This window comes from Aspergillus aculeatinus, assembly GCF_003184765.1.
Source record: "Aspergillus aculeatinus CBS 121060 unplaced genomic scaffold BO66scaffold_5, whole genome shotgun sequence".
NCBI lineage: Eukaryota > Fungi > Ascomycota > Eurotiomycetes > Eurotiales > Aspergillaceae > Aspergillus > Aspergillus aculeatinus.
The window spans coordinates 574,359-592,578 of record NW_020291474.1 but is presented as its reverse complement, the minus strand read 5'-3'; the positions used below and the strand labels follow the sequence as shown (position 1 = coordinate 592,578).

Below are 18,220 nucleotides of genomic sequence, written 5' to 3'. Positions count from 1 at the left end.
AACAACAACAACGTCCACAACAACAATTATTTGTTGTCTCTGTTGTTATTGTTGTTGTTGTTGTTGTCAATTACCTCACATCCCACAGGTTCCAATCACAATTAATCGTTGATTACTAGGTAGTTATGGTGAGAGCCTTGGTCAGCGGAACGTCACCACCAGATAGTTAGGCTACAGTACAACTCAACTACAAGTGAATGGCATTCCATATAGGTGGAAGGGGGGGAAGATGAGGGTCCAGAATCAGATCGAGCCATTATCATCCTGGGTCATCGACCGAGTACTAACTAACTACTAGGTAGTTAAGTAGTAACTTAGTAGTACATCCTCCACTCCTTCCATGGTAGCGTCACATCGTCTGTCCGCCGATGGTCGCATCTGCATTTTCCCCATCATCCACAACGGCCGGCGGCTCTGAAGGCTAATACGTACTCGTCACTCTTTTTTCCCTTTTTTCCTTCTTCTCTTTTACCACTTCAACCCGTTTCCTTTTCTTTCCTTTCTCCTCCGTTTCTCCGTCGTGCCCCTTCTTGCCCACCGTCTGGCTACTGAACTACTTTAGTCTTCTTGGGGTGGGGAATGGCAATGAACTCTTACTCACTGGCTGGTCCTGTTTTCTTTCTACTGTACGGAAAATGATTATAATATTTAATTGAAAGTATTTCCACCTGTGCTCTTCCAGCATCATTCACTATCACGCCTCAGGTACGTACTTCCCACAGTCAACCGTGTTCTACCGTCCTGGTGGGGTTCTTTGACTTACAATAGTATGCCTCTGTCCCTTCACTCCCCTCCTCCCTTCCCCTTCTTGCAGTCCACTTTTTTTTGCCAGACTCCCTGCATCATGATCGTCACTGTCGCACCCTTCTCGTCCGGCAAGATATTTCAGCCTTTCCTCTTTTCATCATACAGACAGGCCACTGCAGTTGATAACGTCCGCGCTCGAACCCGTGCATTGACTGTAACCTTAGGAGCTGACCGTCACACTCATCATAGTCTAGAGCAAGCTGCAAGATAACGTCCCCCCCCCTTGGAGAACCTATCGTCCCCGGACCTACGACCCCCACGGAAAGAACCCCCAGCTAGGGTTTGCATCTTGAATTCCTTCAGCAATCAACAGGATCGCGTACGACAGGGCTCACCGTTGTATGCGTCCTATCACCGGGACTGAAATCCCCATTCCTGCTCCCCCACATCCCGTCCTACCTGGAAAACATTCCGCGAGGACAAGCAGATAAACGCCATACCTGAACCCTTTCCTTCCGCCAACTTACCGCTCTGTCGCACAAGTTACTCTTCACCGAAACGATTGCTACCCGCAAGTCACACGCGTCGGTAACTTGCCTGTTCGACCGCCTTCCTCGGCGCGGAACCCCTTCACAACATGACTTCCACGAGTTCTATAGAGGCGGACAAAAGCAGGGATGAAGACCATGAAAACATACACGATGATCCACTCGAAGAAGAGGACGAGGAGGAGAGCGCTGAAATGGACCCCTCACACCAGGAATACCTAGACCGTCAGCGTAAATTGGATGAATTTCTGTCGCCATTGGTTCTGGATGAAGCGGTCCTGTATCAGCTCGCGCGCCGCTTCTCCACAATCTATAAAGACCTAGCCCTGCATTCCAAGGAGCAATTCCTACCGACACCGGTTACCCGTCTACCCACCGGTCTGGAGACGGGTCGATACCTAGCCATCGATGTCGGCGGAACCAATCTTCGGGTTGCCTTCATCGAGTTGCTTGGAGAGGCGGCCGAGTCTGATACACCGCCAGGCGATGCTTCAGCGCGGTCGAGAGATACCCTACGCAAGGCACAGAGACAGCGTGTGAAGCGGACATTAGAACGAGCATGGCCCATTCAAGAGCATCTGAAGATGGATAAGGCGGAGGACCTGTTCTCCTGGATTGGCGACTGCATCGCGGAGGTCGTGGCGGAGAGCCTGACATCGGAAAGCACTCGCGGCGAGATTCCGGAGGAATTAGAGATGGGCATTACATTTAGTTTTCCCATCATGTAAGTGTTACCCAGCGAGTTGGCAGGGTAAATCCTGTCTTACTAACGCAGCCTAGGCAAGAATCGCTCACTGAGGCGACGTTGATGCCGATGGGCAAAGGATTTGCGATTTCATCCGACCTCGATCTCCGCAAAATCCTTCTAAGTGGCTACGAAAAGCACACCAGACGACCGGACGACGAATGTGAACCGTCCAGCAAACGGCGGAAGCTCTTTAACCTCCCAAAATTAAAGATCGCGGCGATCACCAATGACACCGTGGCCACTATCGCTTCTCTTGCCTACTCTGTGAAGTCATTGCCCAACAGCAGAGTTGCGATGGGAATTATTGTGGGGACGGGTTGCAATGCAACCATTCCCATGAAGCTCAGCTCGCTCCACAGCTCCAAAGCAAAACAGGTACAACAGAGAAATCCCGAGGCTGACGAAACTGTGGTCAACACCGAATGGACGATTTCTGGTGCCGCTCCGCCGTTGAAAGAGCTCAACATAATCACCCATTGGGACATCGAGCTTGATCAGGCATGTGCACGACCGGGGTTTCAACCGTTCGAGTATATGACTGGCGGCCGTTACATCGGCGAACTCATTCGGCTCATTCTCTGTGATTATCTCACAACCCAAGGTGGTTTATCCAAGAAGGATCTACCTGCATCTCTTGTAAAAGAATATGCCTTGACGACCTCCTTCATATCTGACAAGGTTGCTCGCTCCCGGTCCGACCATGAACTCGCAAGTGAGCTGGCTCAGGCCCTGCCGCCTCCTGAATCTAGCGAGTGGAATTGGGATGCACCGTCGGCCAACGCTTTCCGCAAGATTGCTAGGACTGTGCAACGGCGATCTGCAGGTTTGATCGCAGCAGCCGTTGTAGGACTCCTTGCATGTGCGCAGGAGATCGAACTGAAAGTCGACAGTCCCGGGGGTTCCCCCACAATTGAGATCAGTGCCAGCCTGGATTTATCCGCGGTCTCGAAGCATTTAGAACCGGAAGCATCGGGAACGAGTGGATCAAGTAGCATTAATGGACCCATTGTTCCGGTCTTGTCCCCCACGCCTGTCCCTGCAGACTGGCAGTCGGGGCCCGAGGAACTCGTGGTCGCATACACAGGTGGGATCATTCAGCATTACCCTAGCTTCAAGGAGATGTGTCAACAGTACATCGATCGACTCATCATGAGAACGGGTCCGCAGAAGAGCGGCAAGTCGGTGTTCTTGCGCGAGGCGTCTGATGGGGGTGTCATTGGCGCGGGTGTTCTGGCAGGCATGGTTGGAAACATGTAAGATGCTGGAAAGCAGATTCGGTAATGTGTAGACAGTTGGCTTGGCTTGGCTTTGGCTTGGATTTGGACCTGCACTTCGAGGCGTCAAGTACCAGCATTTCGGAGGGCATACTTGCAGTATATGCGTAAGGCGTTTCTACGGTGGCCATTGTATTCCTCTTCGATATTATAGCTACAATTAGGATCTTTGATACATATGCTTGACAGAATGTGATCTCAATTGACAGGTAGAGTGTCATTTCTCGTTATCCGGTTGTATCTGGGGCAAATTGAATCATCAGGAGTGCAGGCTAGGGGCTGTATCCTCAAGTTACCACAAGGGGAAAGGTATTCTGGTCCAGCGACTCGCTTCAGACTCGCTCATCGCTTGAGTCACGATAGCAACCTAACGCGCCAAGCCGTCTCGTCTCTCAGATATAGCGAAACATGTTATTGCGCACGCTGCGCTTCATAGCCGTGGGCTTGCCATCCTCGTACTCGATCCCGGAAGCACCGCCGCCTCCAGACATCTGCTCGAGGCGCTCCCGAAGCTCTTGGTCTGCCTGCGAGACGCTCTTCAATTTGGGGTCGGTGGCAGGCTTTTTAGCTGTAGGTGTGTTTTCTTGAGGTGATTGTGTGTTCGATGAGTTTTCGTCTGGGTTATGTTAGTCACAAAACTGAAATCAATCTACTAAAGTGAGTTTGGTGATGATGTGTCTTCCAACTAACCCTTGGTATTAGTATCTGCTAATCTACACGCGGTGGAGGAGATATACTTTATTTCGGATGGAATGTGCGCAAAGAGCGTATGTGGAGAGATAGTCGATGAGCTCAGTCTCGTTAGACTTGAGGACCTGCGGGTTAAGCACAGACTGAGCATCGTGAAGTGATCAAGTTTATTTCTTTCTTCTTCTTTCGAGACCCTCGATTTCTTGGTCATCTACTCTCAACATCCTTATCGTACTGATGTAATGGATGGCAAAGCGACACACTACGTCACATGACCCGACCCCAACTCTCCAAGAGATCCACATCACGTGAAGATATCTCTCTGGCAGTCACAACTCCAACCTTCCAACTCCACCAGCTGACAAAACCGACCGATAATAACCCCCTTCACGTTCCCCGATCTCAGCCCACACCACGAAAAATCCCGATTACTCTGTTTACAATCACCTCGACCTCTGCAGCCAGCCAAAGAAGCGAGAACGATGAGCGCCCAGGCATACTACGAGCTCTACCGCGGGAGCAGGTACATCCATCCCCCCCCCCTCCTCAGTAACGCCCGGAGAAACCCACCCAGACACTAACACACAACCAAAAACAGCATCGGCCTCTCCCTCACGGACACCCTGGACGACCTGATCAACGAGGGCCGGATCGAGCCCCAACTCGCCATGAAGATCCTCTCCACCTTCGACCGCATCGTCACCGAGGTGTTAGCGGATAAGGTGCGCGCGAGGTTGACTTTCAAGGTACTGTCTTGCCTCTTGCCTCTTGCCCTGAAAAGCCAAAGATCACCCTCCTTGCGCAGCAGACTGGGGTCCATTCTTTCCGCCGCGATAGAACTAACCATCCGTGCGTGAACGCTACAGGGCCACCTCGACACCTACCGATTCTGCGATGAGGTCTGGACCTTCCTGATCAAGGACGTGACGTTCAAGCTGGACAACCAGACCACCGTGTCGGCGGACAAGGTGAAGATTGTGAGCTGTAACAGCAAGCGGCCTGGGGAGGTTTAGGTGGTGCTGTGGCAGGGGTTTATTTGGTTTCAGGTTTCTTTTATGCACTCGGCTGGGTTGTCTCTTTTTTTTTCCCTTCTGAGAAATGGCGTTATATGCATTACAGCCCAGAATCTTTGTGTATATGGGTGCGGGGCAATGCGATCTCTTGTCTCGCTGGGTTTGGGATTGGGCGTTTAATATGGGGTGTGTGGGCTTTTGTTTCTGATGTTGGGGGTGAGATATGGGGGAGAAAGTGATGTTCTTATGCTCTTGTTGCGAGAGAAAGAGTGGCTTTTAGAAGATTGACTAAACTATGATACCCAAGGTTGAAACCATATCCTCACATCAACAATTCAAATCATCTGAAAAAGAAGTGAAGGTGAAAGTGAACAGCCAGGGGATAACTTCCAGTTGATCTCACTAAGGTACTGCCGCCCGCCGGCCACTTCGGGTTGGAGACCGGGTGTGGAGCAACCAGCCCTCCCAAGAGGGTTATATGGGCAGAACCTACGGAGTAGATCTAAAAGCAAAGAGGCGGGGTGGTCCCGGCCCGCGGGAGATTATCGAACGCGTTTCCCAACTTACCCGTCGCGATCCACATCGCAGCCAACGCAACCATCCTACCTTCCAAAAGATCAAAGGATGTCTATCCTCCATAACCTGCAGCTAATACCAACAATCAAAAATGCCCCGGAATCTTCCTTGGCTCCTCGACACCACCGCGAGCAGAAAACCCTCCTCCTCCTCAGCAACCCGACCCCGGGCCTCCACACCGCAACCCCGTCGCGCGGGCGCGACATCATCATCAGCAGCAGCAGCAGCAGCATCATCGACCACACGAAACAATGCGCGCAAGCTGACCAGCAGCCCCCCGGGCTCCGGGGGATCTCGGACCCGTCGACGAGACTTCCTCCGATCCTGTATGTTTCACCACACCCACAAACCCACCTCTCGATCATCGCGTTCGCAGCGGGAGTGAGCGAAGAGAACTACTACTAACTATGTAACTGACGAATCCCAAAGCCCCGACACCCCCCTCATCCCCCATCCACCGCTGTCCATCGGAAGAGTTAGCCACCCTTAGCCCCTCTCCCCTCTGCCCCGATTCCACCCCACTCTACATGTTGAATGCTAACCCCCTTCAAAAAAAAGATATCTCATCCCCGGCCTCCAAAACGACGACATCTACATGATGGTCGAAGACGAATTCTACAGCGTCGCCCAGTCCTTCACCCAGCACTTGCATTACGCCGAGTACGTGCGCCGGAAGAAGGAGGTGAAGGCGCAGCAGCGAGAACTTCTGCAGCAGCAGCAGCAACAACAACGACCCACCGATGGGGTCACCCCGCTCAGTGAGGAGAGTAGAAAGCGAAACGCCCAGGAGGAGTTGGCGGCGAGGCAGCGGGAGGGGTTGGAGACGATGACTGCTGGGGTAAGGCCGGTCGTGAGTGGGGATGAGGATGAGGGCGAAGCAGAAGATGATGAGGCCTGGGCGGGGACTTCGTTGCATGAGTTGATGGTTAGTCCGAGGAAGAATCGGTCGTTGGTCGGGGTGCAGGGGATACGGTCGGCGACGAGGGCGGCGGCAGGGTTTGCGCAGGCGGCGGGGGGTGTTGGGAGGAGGGTTGCGGCTGGGATTGGGGGCGCGGGTGCGGGTGATGGTGGGGGTAGCAGACATGGTAGAGAGGATGGGCACCGAGTTGACGACGATCAGGACGCAACGGCGTCCGATGATGAGGACGATGACCTCGATGCGCCTGCGCATGTGAAGACCACACCTCACCAAGTTTCGCGACGACGCCAATCGCGACGCTCTCCTCCGCTTCCAACAGAGGAACACAACTACGTGACGAGCTCGGATGCTTCACCCACGTCTTCATCCTACGAACCCCCTACGGTCGAGCCAAAATCCAAAAAAGCGCAGTCTATGAATGCCACTACTACTACATATCGTACACCGACTCCAACCGCTATTAAATCCAAGAGGAGATTAATCTTTGATGACTGGGACCAGCTTCCAGAGCCGCCGCCCAAGTCGAACATCCAGGTCCAATCCCGCATGTCGTCGTCGTCGTCCAGTGAAGCTCCTCCTCCTCCACCGCAAAATCCACGAGGCATTGATCCAAAGGCGAAGAAGAAATCGCGTCTCAACGAAGTGCCAACCTTCCTTCTCTGAGGTGATGTGTAATTATGATTCCGGGCGCAAGCGCGCGCGCATTGCTCCGTTGCGTGTGTATGCGTGTGTGCGTGTGTGGCGTTGACAAAGCAAGGTTGGGCACCGATTTTCTCCCATATTGATGGCGGGGTTGTTCGTCGTCGTCTTCGTCATCACTATCGTCGTTGATAATGTTTATCAGGAGGATGTAATGAACATTCACTCCTCCTGTTCAGCCAACGGCTTGGGAGCCGCCGCCGCCGCCGTCCGACTCAATCGCCGGACATGCGTCTTGATCTTATCCCGTGTCGACTGTTGCCGTTCGATGGCCGCGATGGCGATATCCTTTTCCTTTTCCAGGGTCGATCCACGACTGTGCAGAGTTGCGGCACTACAAACAAACAAACAGTTAGTCCCTACACCGTCCAGTGCAGTGCAAACAGAATCGGAGACATACTCGTCGTCCGGGAAGAACGAAGGCATTTCCTCCTTCCGAAAGTTTGTAGGGGGACCCTGCAGCGCCCTTATCAGTAACTTGAAATCTTGCATCCCGGGTATGCATGTTGCCAAACTCACAATCTCCAGCACCCGCGGCTGCGGCTTCTCGCGCTTGAACGGGGCCTTAATCAGTCGGCCTAGCTGCCGAAAACACTCCATGGTTTTCTTTTTCTGTCTATTGTCTCTATTTCCTTCGAGGGTGTTCTTTGGTTTGGTTGGGATTTAAATGAGTGTGAGGTTGCTAGCAAGCAAGAAACAATTGCAAACGATCGTGTGGTTGGTGGTTTGGTTTTGAACGAATGGCGTATGTCGCGGTCGGTATACAACAAGAAGGGAGCAAAGTCGATGAAGCAAGCTGATGAAGCTGATGACGACGATGATCAAAAGGCGATCAATCCAAATTCAGTAATCCTTCCGGACAATCGAGTAGCGAGCGAATAAGCAAATGTTTGTCTGCTTTTTGGTGGTTGTTCTAAAAACGGGGGATGGTCTCTAGTAGTATCCAAATGAGTGACCGTTGTGGTTGAGGTGGGGAGCCACTCCGTAGTAAGGCGGCGAGAGACAGAGAGAGGCTATGCTATGCAAGCAAGCAAATGTTCCCAACAACGAAAAAGAAAAAAGAACACCAGGAAACAAAGCAAGAGTCAAAGACAGACTAGAAAAACCCACACAGATAAGGAAATCTGGTTTCTAAACGAGGGACAGGCTGCCGGAAGCAGAACACAGGGGAAAAAAAAAGAAAACGAAAAAAAAAACAAAAAGAGAAGTGCTTTCTCTATAACATTGGGCGGGGAACAGGGACGACGAGGTGGAGGGCGAGAGAAAGAGGAGGGAAAAGAAAGAGAGAGGAAGAGGGGGGAGGAGGGAGAGAGATCTCTTTTTTTACGTGGATCGAGAATGAAGAAACGAAGCGGCCAGTGGGGGGGGGGGTGTTGTGTCCCTTTGGGGGAGGTGTGGAGGAGATAATATATTCAAGAAATTGAACTCCAATTCGCCCTGTTTTTGTGGCTCAAAGGGGGAGAAAACTGAAGAGAGAGACACGACAAGCTGCTGACAGAGTCGGAATTGGACGGTTTTTTCGGGGGGGGATTGTTATTTTTGCTCGCCCGTGTCAAAATGCAAGAATTAATGCAGGCGTTCCTTTTGGTCTGGTAGTTAGTAGGGAATGACAAAGGCAGGAAGGAACATTGGAAGAGTAAGACAAGATAATCTACGGAGTATCCGTACCGTGACAGCTAAAGTTATCCTATAAGTTACAGTCTCCCCTGTGCAAGACAGAGAATCCCGTTGCTCTAGCTGCTCGGGACGCTAATGGGGAGTGGAGGGGGGGATTTACGCGCTATGTGACACATTCCATTCTTTGCTCCTCTGAGTAGGTTACTAGCTTGGTCGATTTCCCTGGGACAACAAACAGTAGTCTAGGTACGTTGAGGAGTACGTACTGGGTAATTGACTCGACTCGCCAAATATGTTCGGGTCCGCCCCCATTCATACTTTATCCCTGCCCCCTTCCTTTTCCTTTTTTTTTTCCTTTTTTCCTTCTTTTGTTGTTCTAGACGGATGGATGTAGACAGGGTAGGTTATGTATGGCCCCAGGGGCAGAGGGGCCAGGCGGATGCAATGCGTTGGCGGGCTGGCTGCGATGCTTGCTTACTTGCTTACTTGCTTGCTTAGCGTAGCGTGGCTTGCTTGTACTGTACTTCGGTGGTTGTTGATGTGATGGCTATTGTCGGTTGCTATTGTTGTTGCTGTTAGTAATTTAGTCTACGGTACGTAACTTAAGTTAGGTCATAGGCGTCATTTCCATGTTTAACCCCTCCCCTGCTCCTCCCAGAAACCGTGGTTCGTCCAGGCACCAGGCACCAAGCACTAAATAGAGGGTTGATCCCGAACTCGACATCATCGAGGCTGTTGGGGCTGTGTGTGCCTGTCGATCCTCACCTGGATCTGATAGATGAAATATGTGACCTGGTGTAGAAGACGCAGAGGTGTAAATGAAAGGACATTGCCCAGGAGATGAAGACCCCTAACTAACTTAATAGGTGCCAGCACTCACTATCTCCCTCGACTCACCATGATTTGTGCTTTACAGTACTCCGTACTCCCTTCCTGTACTGTACATATAGAATAAGATATCTTCCTACATACGTACTACATGCCAGAATCGCCCTGCCCTGAGGATGTCCCCGTAGCAATGGCCAATGGCCCCCCCCGGGGGGAGGTGGAGGGGCGAATTGGAAGGATCACCAAATCAGGGCTCTCCATTCCCCGATCTGGGGGAGAAAGAAAGGGAGATCGTCCACCATCTGAAGCAATAGTCGAACCCTTTCCTTGATACTCACCGACTGGAGGTGTTGGGAGACTCGGTATCTATCTTCATGACGATGCCAGCAACAAGAATAGCATGATCCTGGGGATAAGTCGATCGGATCTGAACTTTGCTGCGACCGCATACACCGAGACAGTGACAGCTGCTAACTTACAGCTGCTACCTTCCGGCCCCTGAAACTAGCGTAATGTACACCGTATGTACTGGTGGAATCCAGAGATAAAGCCCCAACCTCCCCCTTGTATAGTATTCTAGGTACGTACCTAGTACTGTACCGCCAGTAAAAACTGTACGCTGTGCAGTGATTCGCCCCCAACTAGCCCAGCCCAGTCAGCAAAACCAGCCCCAGCTGAAGTTCTGCTCCCTGCCTCATTCAACGATGACGTAGGCTTGGTTTGTGTTTGTGTTTGTGGTTGTGGTTCAAGGTGGTCAATTCATCGGTTGTCAACAGAAGTCACGTATATTGATCACAGAATCAACTCAAAACTAGTAATCAATTGACAATCAAATCGCGCCCCTTGAATAGTACTTACTACCCTACCGTACAGTGACATGAACTAAACAACCCACCTACCTACCCTACCCATGACTGAACCTAAACCCCCCATCCGCCATCATTCTTCACTCCCCTTCCCTCCAGCACCTACATACTGTACATCTACCGTCCCTTCCCTTCCGTCCCCCTTCCCCTCCTTGCATACAACCAAGTCCCTTTCCCCCCCAAAAAGAGACCAATCACCTCCCTCATCTCAACCCGCAAACTCTCCATAAGTTTCCAGTGGAGCAACCGGAGCCCGCGTCGATCAGGAACCGCTCACCCGGCAAGGCGGCCTACCGGTACTAAGTCCAGGTACGGAGAGCCTCCGGACCAAAGACTCGACTCCCAAACCCGTAATGTTAACTAGCATTCATAACAGGCCTACGGAGTAACTTCACCTATTTCACATGGTGCATTCTTCAACCAAACACAGAAACCAAAACCTTGGCAGGGTATGATATCCCCCTCCGTCCCTTCCCCTTTCAGAAATTAGATAAGGAAGTTACATAAGGAAATGGCGAGATTCAACGGGGAAGGGACTACTAATTACCTACCAACGAACCTCATAATAAATAATAACCTAGTGCTCTCCCGCTTGATACTCTCGACATCTGAACACACACATGCAGAGAGAAAAAGAGAAAGAGAGCATCCAAGTAGAACCACCACCACTTCTAATCTCCCAGCATCGCCACTGCCACTGCCACTGCCCCTACGCTCAAATCACCCAACCATGCCAGCTGCATCAAACAACCTTGCCAAGAACAGCCTCTAATCAGAAGAGTCTGGCAAGGCCCACAATATTCCTAGAAACTTGGACACATGGAATCTAAAGTGATGAATCAACCACCGTCATACGCTGTCTGTTTATCTTCTGAAAGACATTCTCATGGTGTTAGAAACTCGGCTCACGCCGGGAGAGGAATCGGTTGGTCTGCACCGCGCTGACTATTTTATGAGTTGGATCAAGTGGTACTAGGTCTAAGATAGTGAAAAGTACTCCGTACAGTACTACAATATCTGGATCCTACCTACAGCACAATTGCAATACCCTCCTGCATGCATCTCTTTCTGGGAATGTCTTCATGATGAATTCTGGTCCTGAACGAGTAAAAGTATGCATGTAGAGGAAGTTACTTCTCGGTGGTACTCGGTGCATCACTACGCTACTGAATCTCCCCCAATATCATCACCACAGTCGTGATACACTTAGATGTAACTACACCCACAACTTCCAGCCCTCGGTCAAGGTAGACACACCTTAAGAAGCATCGTCGGAACTCACACTTCTTCCTCATCACTCAAAGTTACTATCTCAATACAAAACTAACTATACTAGTCCACACAGACGCACAGCCCCCTGTGCTGTAGGTACTGTCCCTCTCATCATCGAAGATCCCGCACCAACCGTGCCCCCGCCCAAGGATAAGGATAATTCCGCTGATACCAATTGACACTTATCCCGATGTTAGCAATGTACACGGCCAGAAAGAAAACAACTTACAATGTCGTCCGCCCCGCAATCCTGGGATGAGTGGCCCAGGACCCGCCAAGAATGATGTTGTGCTTTCCATCGAAGAAGTCGGCTTCAAAGTCAGATTAGCAATCGTCTCAACAGGTAACATGATGCTCTTGAGGTAGAACGTACAGGTATACCCTGGATAGATCTTCATCGCCTCAAACCCTTCATGTCGCTCCAAAGTCGAGCTCGTCCATTCCCATACCCCGCCTAACTCACCGTGCCCGGCAAGTCGATCGCCGTGCTGGATGACCGGGGTAGGGTGCCAGTGCTTGAACCCGACATTGCAGTCGTCGAGGTCCACAAACACTGGCTGGGAATCATGCGAAGGCTTCACAGGAGTACTCAACTTGGTGGGGAGGACACCGTTTCCGTGTCCATTAACACCGTTTGTCTCGCTGTGGCTATTGATCATTAGTCTGACTCAAAAAAACAAAGAATCAGGTGACCGACCGATATCCATTGGGCAAATCCTGCTTGACTCCATTCAATCGAGCTGCGTGAGCATAGATACTCTTCACTTCTTCGAAGCTTGGAATTCGACAACCCATCCATTGCGCATATTGTGCCAGCTCATCATAAGACGCAATGACCGGCCAATCCTGCGCGTACTCCAGCGGCACCGGCCCAAACACCGTACGAACAGCAAAGCTCGCCAGGTACTCCTTCGTAGCGTGGCCATTACTCTGTCCACCATGCACAACGCCAGACGACCCCTTGGGATGGGTCCAAACCCACGACTCTGGCTTTTCGTCCAGACTATTTGCTTGAAGGTATCTAGCATATTCCCCATTCGTGATGGGTCGACCCTGTGCCTGGAATGCCGGGACGGAAATGACCCTCGCCGGCTTCTCGTTGTCCCATGCGTAGGACACACTAGGCACCGATTGCCCGTCATCGTCAAGTCCTATGGATAGGGTCTGTTCTGGAATGGTGAACCAGTCGTTCGGCCTCTCGCGCTCTCGGGCGTCTTGGAATATTCTTTCAAAGTCCGGCTTGGGGACCGCAGGAGGGGGGTTTATCCGCTCACTCTGAATGAGCATGTAGAGAAAGGTCTCGAGGTGCATGGCTTCATGCTCGAAGCCGATCCAAAGAGCTTCGCCCAGCGTCCGATCCTGGACCAGATCGTTCTTCTGGTAGATGGACCGAACGCGACTGCGAACTCGTTCTTGGTAATCCAAAATCTCGTCGAGCGGCGGCCATTCATCTGGAATTTCGCTGTGTGAATGGCACTGTTCAGGGTTGTCCACATCGGGGTCAATGCCACGTTCGAAAATCAGCTGGTATGACGTGGGATAAGTCGGCTCATCGCCCAGTGCTCGAGTGAGATGGATATCTGTCTAGGCTTAGCAAAGTCGAAGTCAACCCAGTAGCCAAGCACTTTACCTAAAAATGTAGGAATGTGCCCAAAGTAGAAAATCAAGGCGTTGCGCAGTTTGATTGGCTTGGAAAGCAGCTTCTCGCGAGGCACCATCGATCTAGTGACGATGTCCCACGCCGTCCAAAGCTTCCGAAACTCTTCGTATGTCGGGACGGCACCTGCCGCATACTGTGAAGGTTTCGTCGGATAATTCAAAACTGCTGAGGACAGGATATGAAGATCTGTAGGACACGCGAGTTAGCTTCAGACCACACATCAGGCCGACTCCAGAGCGCTACGCGCATGGAATGAACAGGAAATTGGTGAGTGAAGAACGTACGATACTCCCCGGCCTCATTCCCATACTCCACCTTATGGATCAACCCAGCATCATGCCACAACTGCTCCCGCTGCGTGGCACTATACTTGTATGCCTCTTCAAAGATCAGCTTCTCGCCCTGCTTGATCACCGTTCCATTGATGGTCACGTCATGCTTCGGCGCGTAGAACGCCCGATGTGTCCCTTCAGCATCATTGTAGTCCGTAATAACGTCCCAGTCCTCCAGCTTGAACGCCTCATACCCCAGCACGGCATTGGCATGAACCAGTCCATTCTCGTAGAATTGCCGCGTAATACCCTTGGAGTCATTGTAAGCCCGGAACACCTTGTCCGGATCACTACAAGCGTCCAGGCCAATAATCATCAGATCGTCAGGGCCCAGGAGGCGAGCGAATTGCCCCAGGAAGCTCGCCGCGGACGGCCGGTCAAAGTTGCCAATCGACGACCCCATGGACATGATCACCGTCGGCAGCTTCCGGTTCTCGGGTCTATCCAGCCAAGCCATAGCGTCGTCGTAGGTGCCATGCAGGCCGTGGAACTCAACGTGCGTGAAGTCGTCGATCGAGATTTCGGAAAAGGTGCGTTGAAGCTCGGGCAGGGACAGATCGAGAGCGTAGTAATCTACGTGCTTGCCGGCCGACTCAAACTCGCGGAGCAGAATTTCAACTTTGCGGAGGTTTCTATACAGTTCAATTTCATTTTAGCTTCCGTTGTCCGGATCCCAGAAAGAAAGATGGAAAGCAGCACGTACCCGCTCCCTAGCTCTAGTAACTGCGCATTGTCCGGAATGCGCTCCACGATCCGCTGGGCGTGCGTGCGCAGCACCTCAATCTCCGCGTTGGTTAAATAGTACTCCTCGAGATAAGTGATCTCCTCGAAGAGCTTCAGTCCCTGGTCATTATACAGCAGCATGGTGGGCATTGAGCGAGTGGTGCCAGCCGGAGGAGAGATTCCTCGCTGGATCTCGTTCACCAGGGAGAACTCCAGTGCATTTTGGTGGATGGCCACAATGTCGACCCTCTTGGTGGGACAAGTTAACGGAGACATGGTTGCAGGTCCGTGTGGCTTGAAGTCTATTTTATAATATACCGAGGTCCTTTGGAAGGGGGAACAAGGAAAGTTCAGGAGGATAATACGTATATCCCAGTTCAAACACCAAAGTTTTGGGACTAGCCAAAAGGCGCACTCTATATTAGGTCTGCGAGAGAAAGATAAGAGACAGAGAAAGAGGTAGGGAGAGAGAAACAAAGAGAAGGCAATGTAGTGTGTGTGCGCCTAAGAATGTTGTTGTATAAATGCGTATGCACGTCGGGTGCGAAGGGGAGTATGTATGGAGGAAAGAGGGGTAAAATGAGGAGGATGAAGAGGAAGAGGGGTGAAATGCAAGTCAGTCAGTCAAGTCAGTCGGCCCTTGCAGCACCGAGAAGATCCGAGCGAGGTGTAAATAAACAGGAAAGGCAAGACCAGCTGCATAAGTAGTGCACTGCCTTCTGCTGGTAGGGGGAAAGAGAGGGGGGGGCCGGTGCCCTGTATGAGTAGCATGTCCCTGAACATTTGTGGAAACCGAGGAGTCGGAATGCAAACAGCCCACCGGGGCATGGATCTTATCGGTCAGCCATGGATGATGAGACTCGCAACTATTGCTCGAGGGCAGTCAGACCACGGCTGAAAGGAGGGGAAGTTGATGAGTTATTTTTACATGGAACGAACGATACCCCACCACGCAAGGAAGGGGATTCCTTGGAGGTCGGTCCATTCATCATGGTTCTGTTTTTGTCCCCCGAACTCCCCCGCTGAGTGGTGGAACGATCCAATGGAGCTGTGGGAAAAGCGGAAGTGACGCAGGCATACGGGTGCGATTTCCAACGAGTCTGACAATCTGACAATAAAGTTGGGCGAGAACGAGAGAGTGAGAGAGAGAACCTGAGGAGAGGGAGGGAAAGAGATGGATTGAGTGGATGGATCGAGGAGTGCATGAGAGGATCATGACGTTGTTGTTTGCATTGCTCTGTGCTTTGTGGTGTTTGCACTGTTGCACTGTTTAGCCAGGGCTGCCAGGCTGCCTGCCAGGGTCGTATCGGCCCCACTCTGGGGTGGAGATCTCCACCTGTTTGCTGCGTTTGGATGTTTTGTCTTCAGCTCACGGACATACTCCGTACTGCTCTACTCCGCCTTATGAGTATCTGAGATCATTCGGCGCTTTTTTCATTGTTGCTCTTGTTGCACTAAGTAACTCAGATCCATGTCTCTGCTTACCAAGGCTGTGATCCAATCTGACTCACAGCAAGGTTTTCTTGATTCATAATCCAATTCGTGTTGCTCGAAGCCTTCAGAAACCAAAAGCAGAAAAAATGGTCCGCCAGATGCGCCAAGTCCAGCAACTCGGTGCCTGCCTGTGGTTGCACTGTCAGATGATCACCACAGATCTACCGTACCGAATGATGACAGGACCAGGAAAGCTGAACAGATGTGATAAGATTAGGGCTACCCAGATCCTTGCTGCGCTGCAGCTGCCAGGATGATTATCATGACCCAGGTCATTTTAGCTCGCCCCATCAAATCTCTCTGGAGTCCCGAGTAAACTGTTACGATGGAGACACTTCGCCTTGATGTCTCGGGAAACCGCAGAATGGCTTGGGGACACGCCTCACCAGAAAGAGACACAATTTCTTTGTCCCACCGCGCTTTGCGCTTTGTCCTCCAGCGAGCTCCATGAAAGAGCCCATTCACCATCAAGCCCAAGGGCACACCCACACATATGAATATAAAAGCCCCTTAGCATCTCCAACAACCTCATAACCAAACAAACCCCAGCACCTTTGGCCACACATATACCCAACCGCGGAGGAAAAAAAATGAACCCCTTACCACCCATCAAGCGCCACTTCTTCGGCGAATCCTCCTCCGAGGACGAAGTGGACCGCACGCGGAACGATGACTCCGACGAGTATCAATTCAAGGACTTCTCAGACGAGGACGCCGGCAACGACTCCGACCTCGCCTCGGAATACAACCCGGAGCCGCTGCCGCCGCTGGACGAGGGCGACACCTCCTGGAAGGAGTACGACCCGGACGAGAACTACTGGTACGTGGGGACGGAGTTCCTGGACCGCCAGTCGACCCCGTCGCCGACGCAGGTGGAGGCCCGGGAGAAGGCGGCGGCGCGAAAGGCGGCGCGTCGCAGGAAGAAGGCCGAGGCGCGAGCGGCGCTGGAGGAATACCAACGGAGACGCGCGCAATCCCCAATCGAGCCGCTGCTGGCCGAGCTCGACGAGAAGCTGGATCGGTGGGAGGTCACCCTGGCCCTGCACCGGGCGATCACCTTCCTCGAGGAGGGCCAGGACCGCGAGGCCGAGCACTTTGTCCTCGAGGCCTTTGCCATCGCCAACCGGCTCGGCAACCCGGTGTGCCTGGCGCGGTGCCAGTACTGGCAGGGTAGGGTGGAGTACTTTCGCGAGAACTACCAGGAGGCGCAGCAGTGCTTCCAGGCGTGTCGGGAGGGGATCCTGGACGCGCCGGAGGGTGAGACCATCAAGTGGTACCTGCGGGTGTCCAGGCCCGGGCTGACCGAGGAAGAACGGCAGCAGATCGGGCAATCGGAGCAGGATCGAGATCGTGCTCATGATTTGTATGGGTACTCGCCGCAGTCGACTAGTCCTGTTTCCGCGAACTTCCATTTCCCCCATCTTCAGGACACCGAGCACACATGGGGGGAGGAGGGGGACGAGGAGGGGGAGCTACCCGGTGAAGCTATGCCTTATGAGACCGATGAAGAACAGCAGCAATCCGAAGAATCGGAGCAGGATCCAAATCGAACTCAAGGCTTGTATGGGTATTCGCCGGAGAACGCTAGCCCTGTATCCGCAGACTTCCACTTCCCCCCGCACACATGGGGAAGAGAAACGGAGGACCGGCGGCCACCCAGGGAAGCAACCCCCGACAAGGACCACGATGACGGGAGTCAGCGAAGACTTCTAACTCCCAAGTCCCGCCTGCCATTAGTAGCGGGGGAGTTCGACTCAGACGGACTCCAGCTGCACCGCAGCCAGAAACATTTCACGTTCGAGATGTATCCGCAGGGCATGGCGCCACGGACCCGACCGACCAACATCTTCCCCGAGCAGCGCAACGAGATCCTGATGTCGGAGGAGAGCTGGAAGGCGTTCAACGAGTACGTGCAGGACAAGGGCGTCACCATGAGCTACCTGGACCGGGAGGGGCAGAAATACCGCGAGGCGATCAAGCGGAAGAATCGGGCAGCATGGGCTGCGTGGGCGGCAGAGAAGAAGATCAATACTTGTACCCTGATGTAGAAATAGACTCTTTCTTCTTCCGTTAGTGTTCGAATAGAAGTTATTCCAGAAGGTGTGATCCAAGTTGGGGATTAGCTCACTGACTTAAGACCGATGTCATCATCAATCCAACAAGCCAACCGAGAGAAATATCTACTGCAACCAAATCAGCAAAGACTCATTTCAC

At 52.3% G+C, this 18,220-nt stretch overlaps 9 protein-coding genes across 9 annotated transcripts; 6 read left to right on the top strand and 3 right to left on the bottom strand.

Annotated features, from left to right (window-relative positions):
• Window positions 1-1,201: 1,201 nt before the first annotated feature.
• Window positions 1,202-3,519, top strand: BO66DRAFT_177882 (hexokinase family protein). Its single transcript, XM_025642351.1, has 2 exons — window positions 1,202-2,019; window positions 2,076-3,519. The coding sequence occupies exons 1-2, from the start codon at window positions 1,385-1,387 to the stop codon at window positions 3,298-3,300; spliced, it is 1,860 nt and encodes a 619-aa protein (XP_025507822.1). The 5' UTR covers window positions 1,202-1,384; the 3' UTR covers window positions 3,301-3,519.
• BO66DRAFT_341829 (uncharacterized protein) lies at window positions 3,515-4,213 on the bottom strand. Its single transcript, XM_025644442.1, has 2 exons — window positions 4,008-4,213; window positions 3,515-3,933 (listed from the first exon to the last, which is right to left on the bottom strand). Exons 1-2 carry the CDS (start codon window positions 4,156-4,158, stop codon window positions 3,710-3,712), a joined length of 375 nt encoding a protein of 124 aa, XP_025507821.1. The 5' UTR covers window positions 4,159-4,213; the 3' UTR covers window positions 3,515-3,709.
• A 138-nt stretch (window positions 4,214-4,351) lies between these two features.
• BO66DRAFT_388618 (transcription initiation factor IIA subunit gamma) lies at window positions 4,352-5,100 on the top strand. Its single transcript, XM_025646605.1, has 3 exons — window positions 4,352-4,530; window positions 4,606-4,753; window positions 4,874-5,100. The coding sequence occupies exons 1-3, from the start codon at window positions 4,490-4,492 to the stop codon at window positions 5,018-5,020; spliced, it is 336 nt and encodes a 111-aa protein (XP_025507820.1). The 5' UTR covers window positions 4,352-4,489; the 3' UTR covers window positions 5,021-5,100.
• Window positions 5,101-5,601: 501 nt separating this feature from the next.
• On the top strand, window positions 5,602-7,178 carry BO66DRAFT_468396 (uncharacterized protein; the record flags this gene model as incomplete). Its single annotated transcript, XM_025652647.1, has 3 exons — window positions 5,602-5,922; window positions 6,026-6,071; window positions 6,155-7,178. Exons 1-3 carry the CDS (start codon window positions 5,688-5,690, stop codon window positions 7,176-7,178), a joined length of 1,305 nt encoding a protein of 434 aa, XP_025507819.1. The 5' UTR covers window positions 5,602-5,687.
• On the bottom strand, window positions 7,091-8,057 carry BO66DRAFT_177866 (uncharacterized protein). Its single transcript, XM_025642350.1, has 3 exons — window positions 7,734-8,057; window positions 7,615-7,670; window positions 7,091-7,548 (listed from the first exon to the last, which is right to left on the bottom strand). The coding sequence occupies exons 1-3, from the start codon at window positions 7,812-7,814 to the stop codon at window positions 7,377-7,379; spliced, it is 309 nt and encodes a 102-aa protein (XP_025507818.1). The 5' UTR covers window positions 7,815-8,057; the 3' UTR covers window positions 7,091-7,376.
• BO66DRAFT_177865 (uncharacterized protein) lies at window positions 8,058-8,715 on the top strand. Its single transcript, XM_025642349.1, has one exon. It carries the CDS (start codon window positions 8,235-8,237, stop codon window positions 8,619-8,621), a length of 387 nt encoding a protein of 128 aa, XP_025507817.1. The 5' UTR covers window positions 8,058-8,234; the 3' UTR covers window positions 8,622-8,715.
• Window positions 8,716-10,509: 1,794 nt separating this feature from the next.
• On the top strand, window positions 10,510-10,923 carry BO66DRAFT_177813 (uncharacterized protein). Its single transcript, XM_025642348.1, has 2 exons — window positions 10,510-10,834; window positions 10,890-10,923. Exon 1 carries the CDS (start codon window positions 10,570-10,572, stop codon window positions 10,753-10,755), a length of 186 nt encoding a protein of 61 aa, XP_025507816.1. The 5' UTR covers window positions 10,510-10,569; the 3' UTR covers window positions 10,756-10,834; window positions 10,890-10,923.
• A 985-nt stretch (window positions 10,924-11,908) lies between these two features.
• On the bottom strand, window positions 11,909-15,286 carry BO66DRAFT_459703 (DUF323 domain protein; the record flags this gene model as incomplete). The annotated part of the gene is made up of 7 exons (XM_025652266.1): window positions 14,493-15,286; window positions 13,742-14,421; window positions 13,428-13,643; window positions 12,495-13,377; window positions 12,171-12,439; window positions 12,027-12,108; window positions 11,909-11,978 (listed from the first exon to the last, which is right to left on the bottom strand). The coding sequence occupies exons 1-7, from the start codon at window positions 14,786-14,788 to the stop codon at window positions 11,909-11,911; spliced, it is 2,496 nt and encodes an 831-aa protein (XP_025507815.1). The 5' UTR covers window positions 14,789-15,286.
• An 871-nt stretch (window positions 15,287-16,157) lies between these two features.
• On the top strand, window positions 16,158-18,174 carry BO66DRAFT_177681 (tetratricopeptide repeat protein). Its single transcript, XM_025642347.1, has one exon. It carries the CDS (start codon window positions 16,597-16,599, stop codon window positions 18,052-18,054), a length of 1,458 nt encoding a protein of 485 aa, XP_025507814.1. The 5' UTR covers window positions 16,158-16,596; the 3' UTR covers window positions 18,055-18,174.
• The last annotated feature ends 46 nt before the right edge of the window (window positions 18,175-18,220 follow it).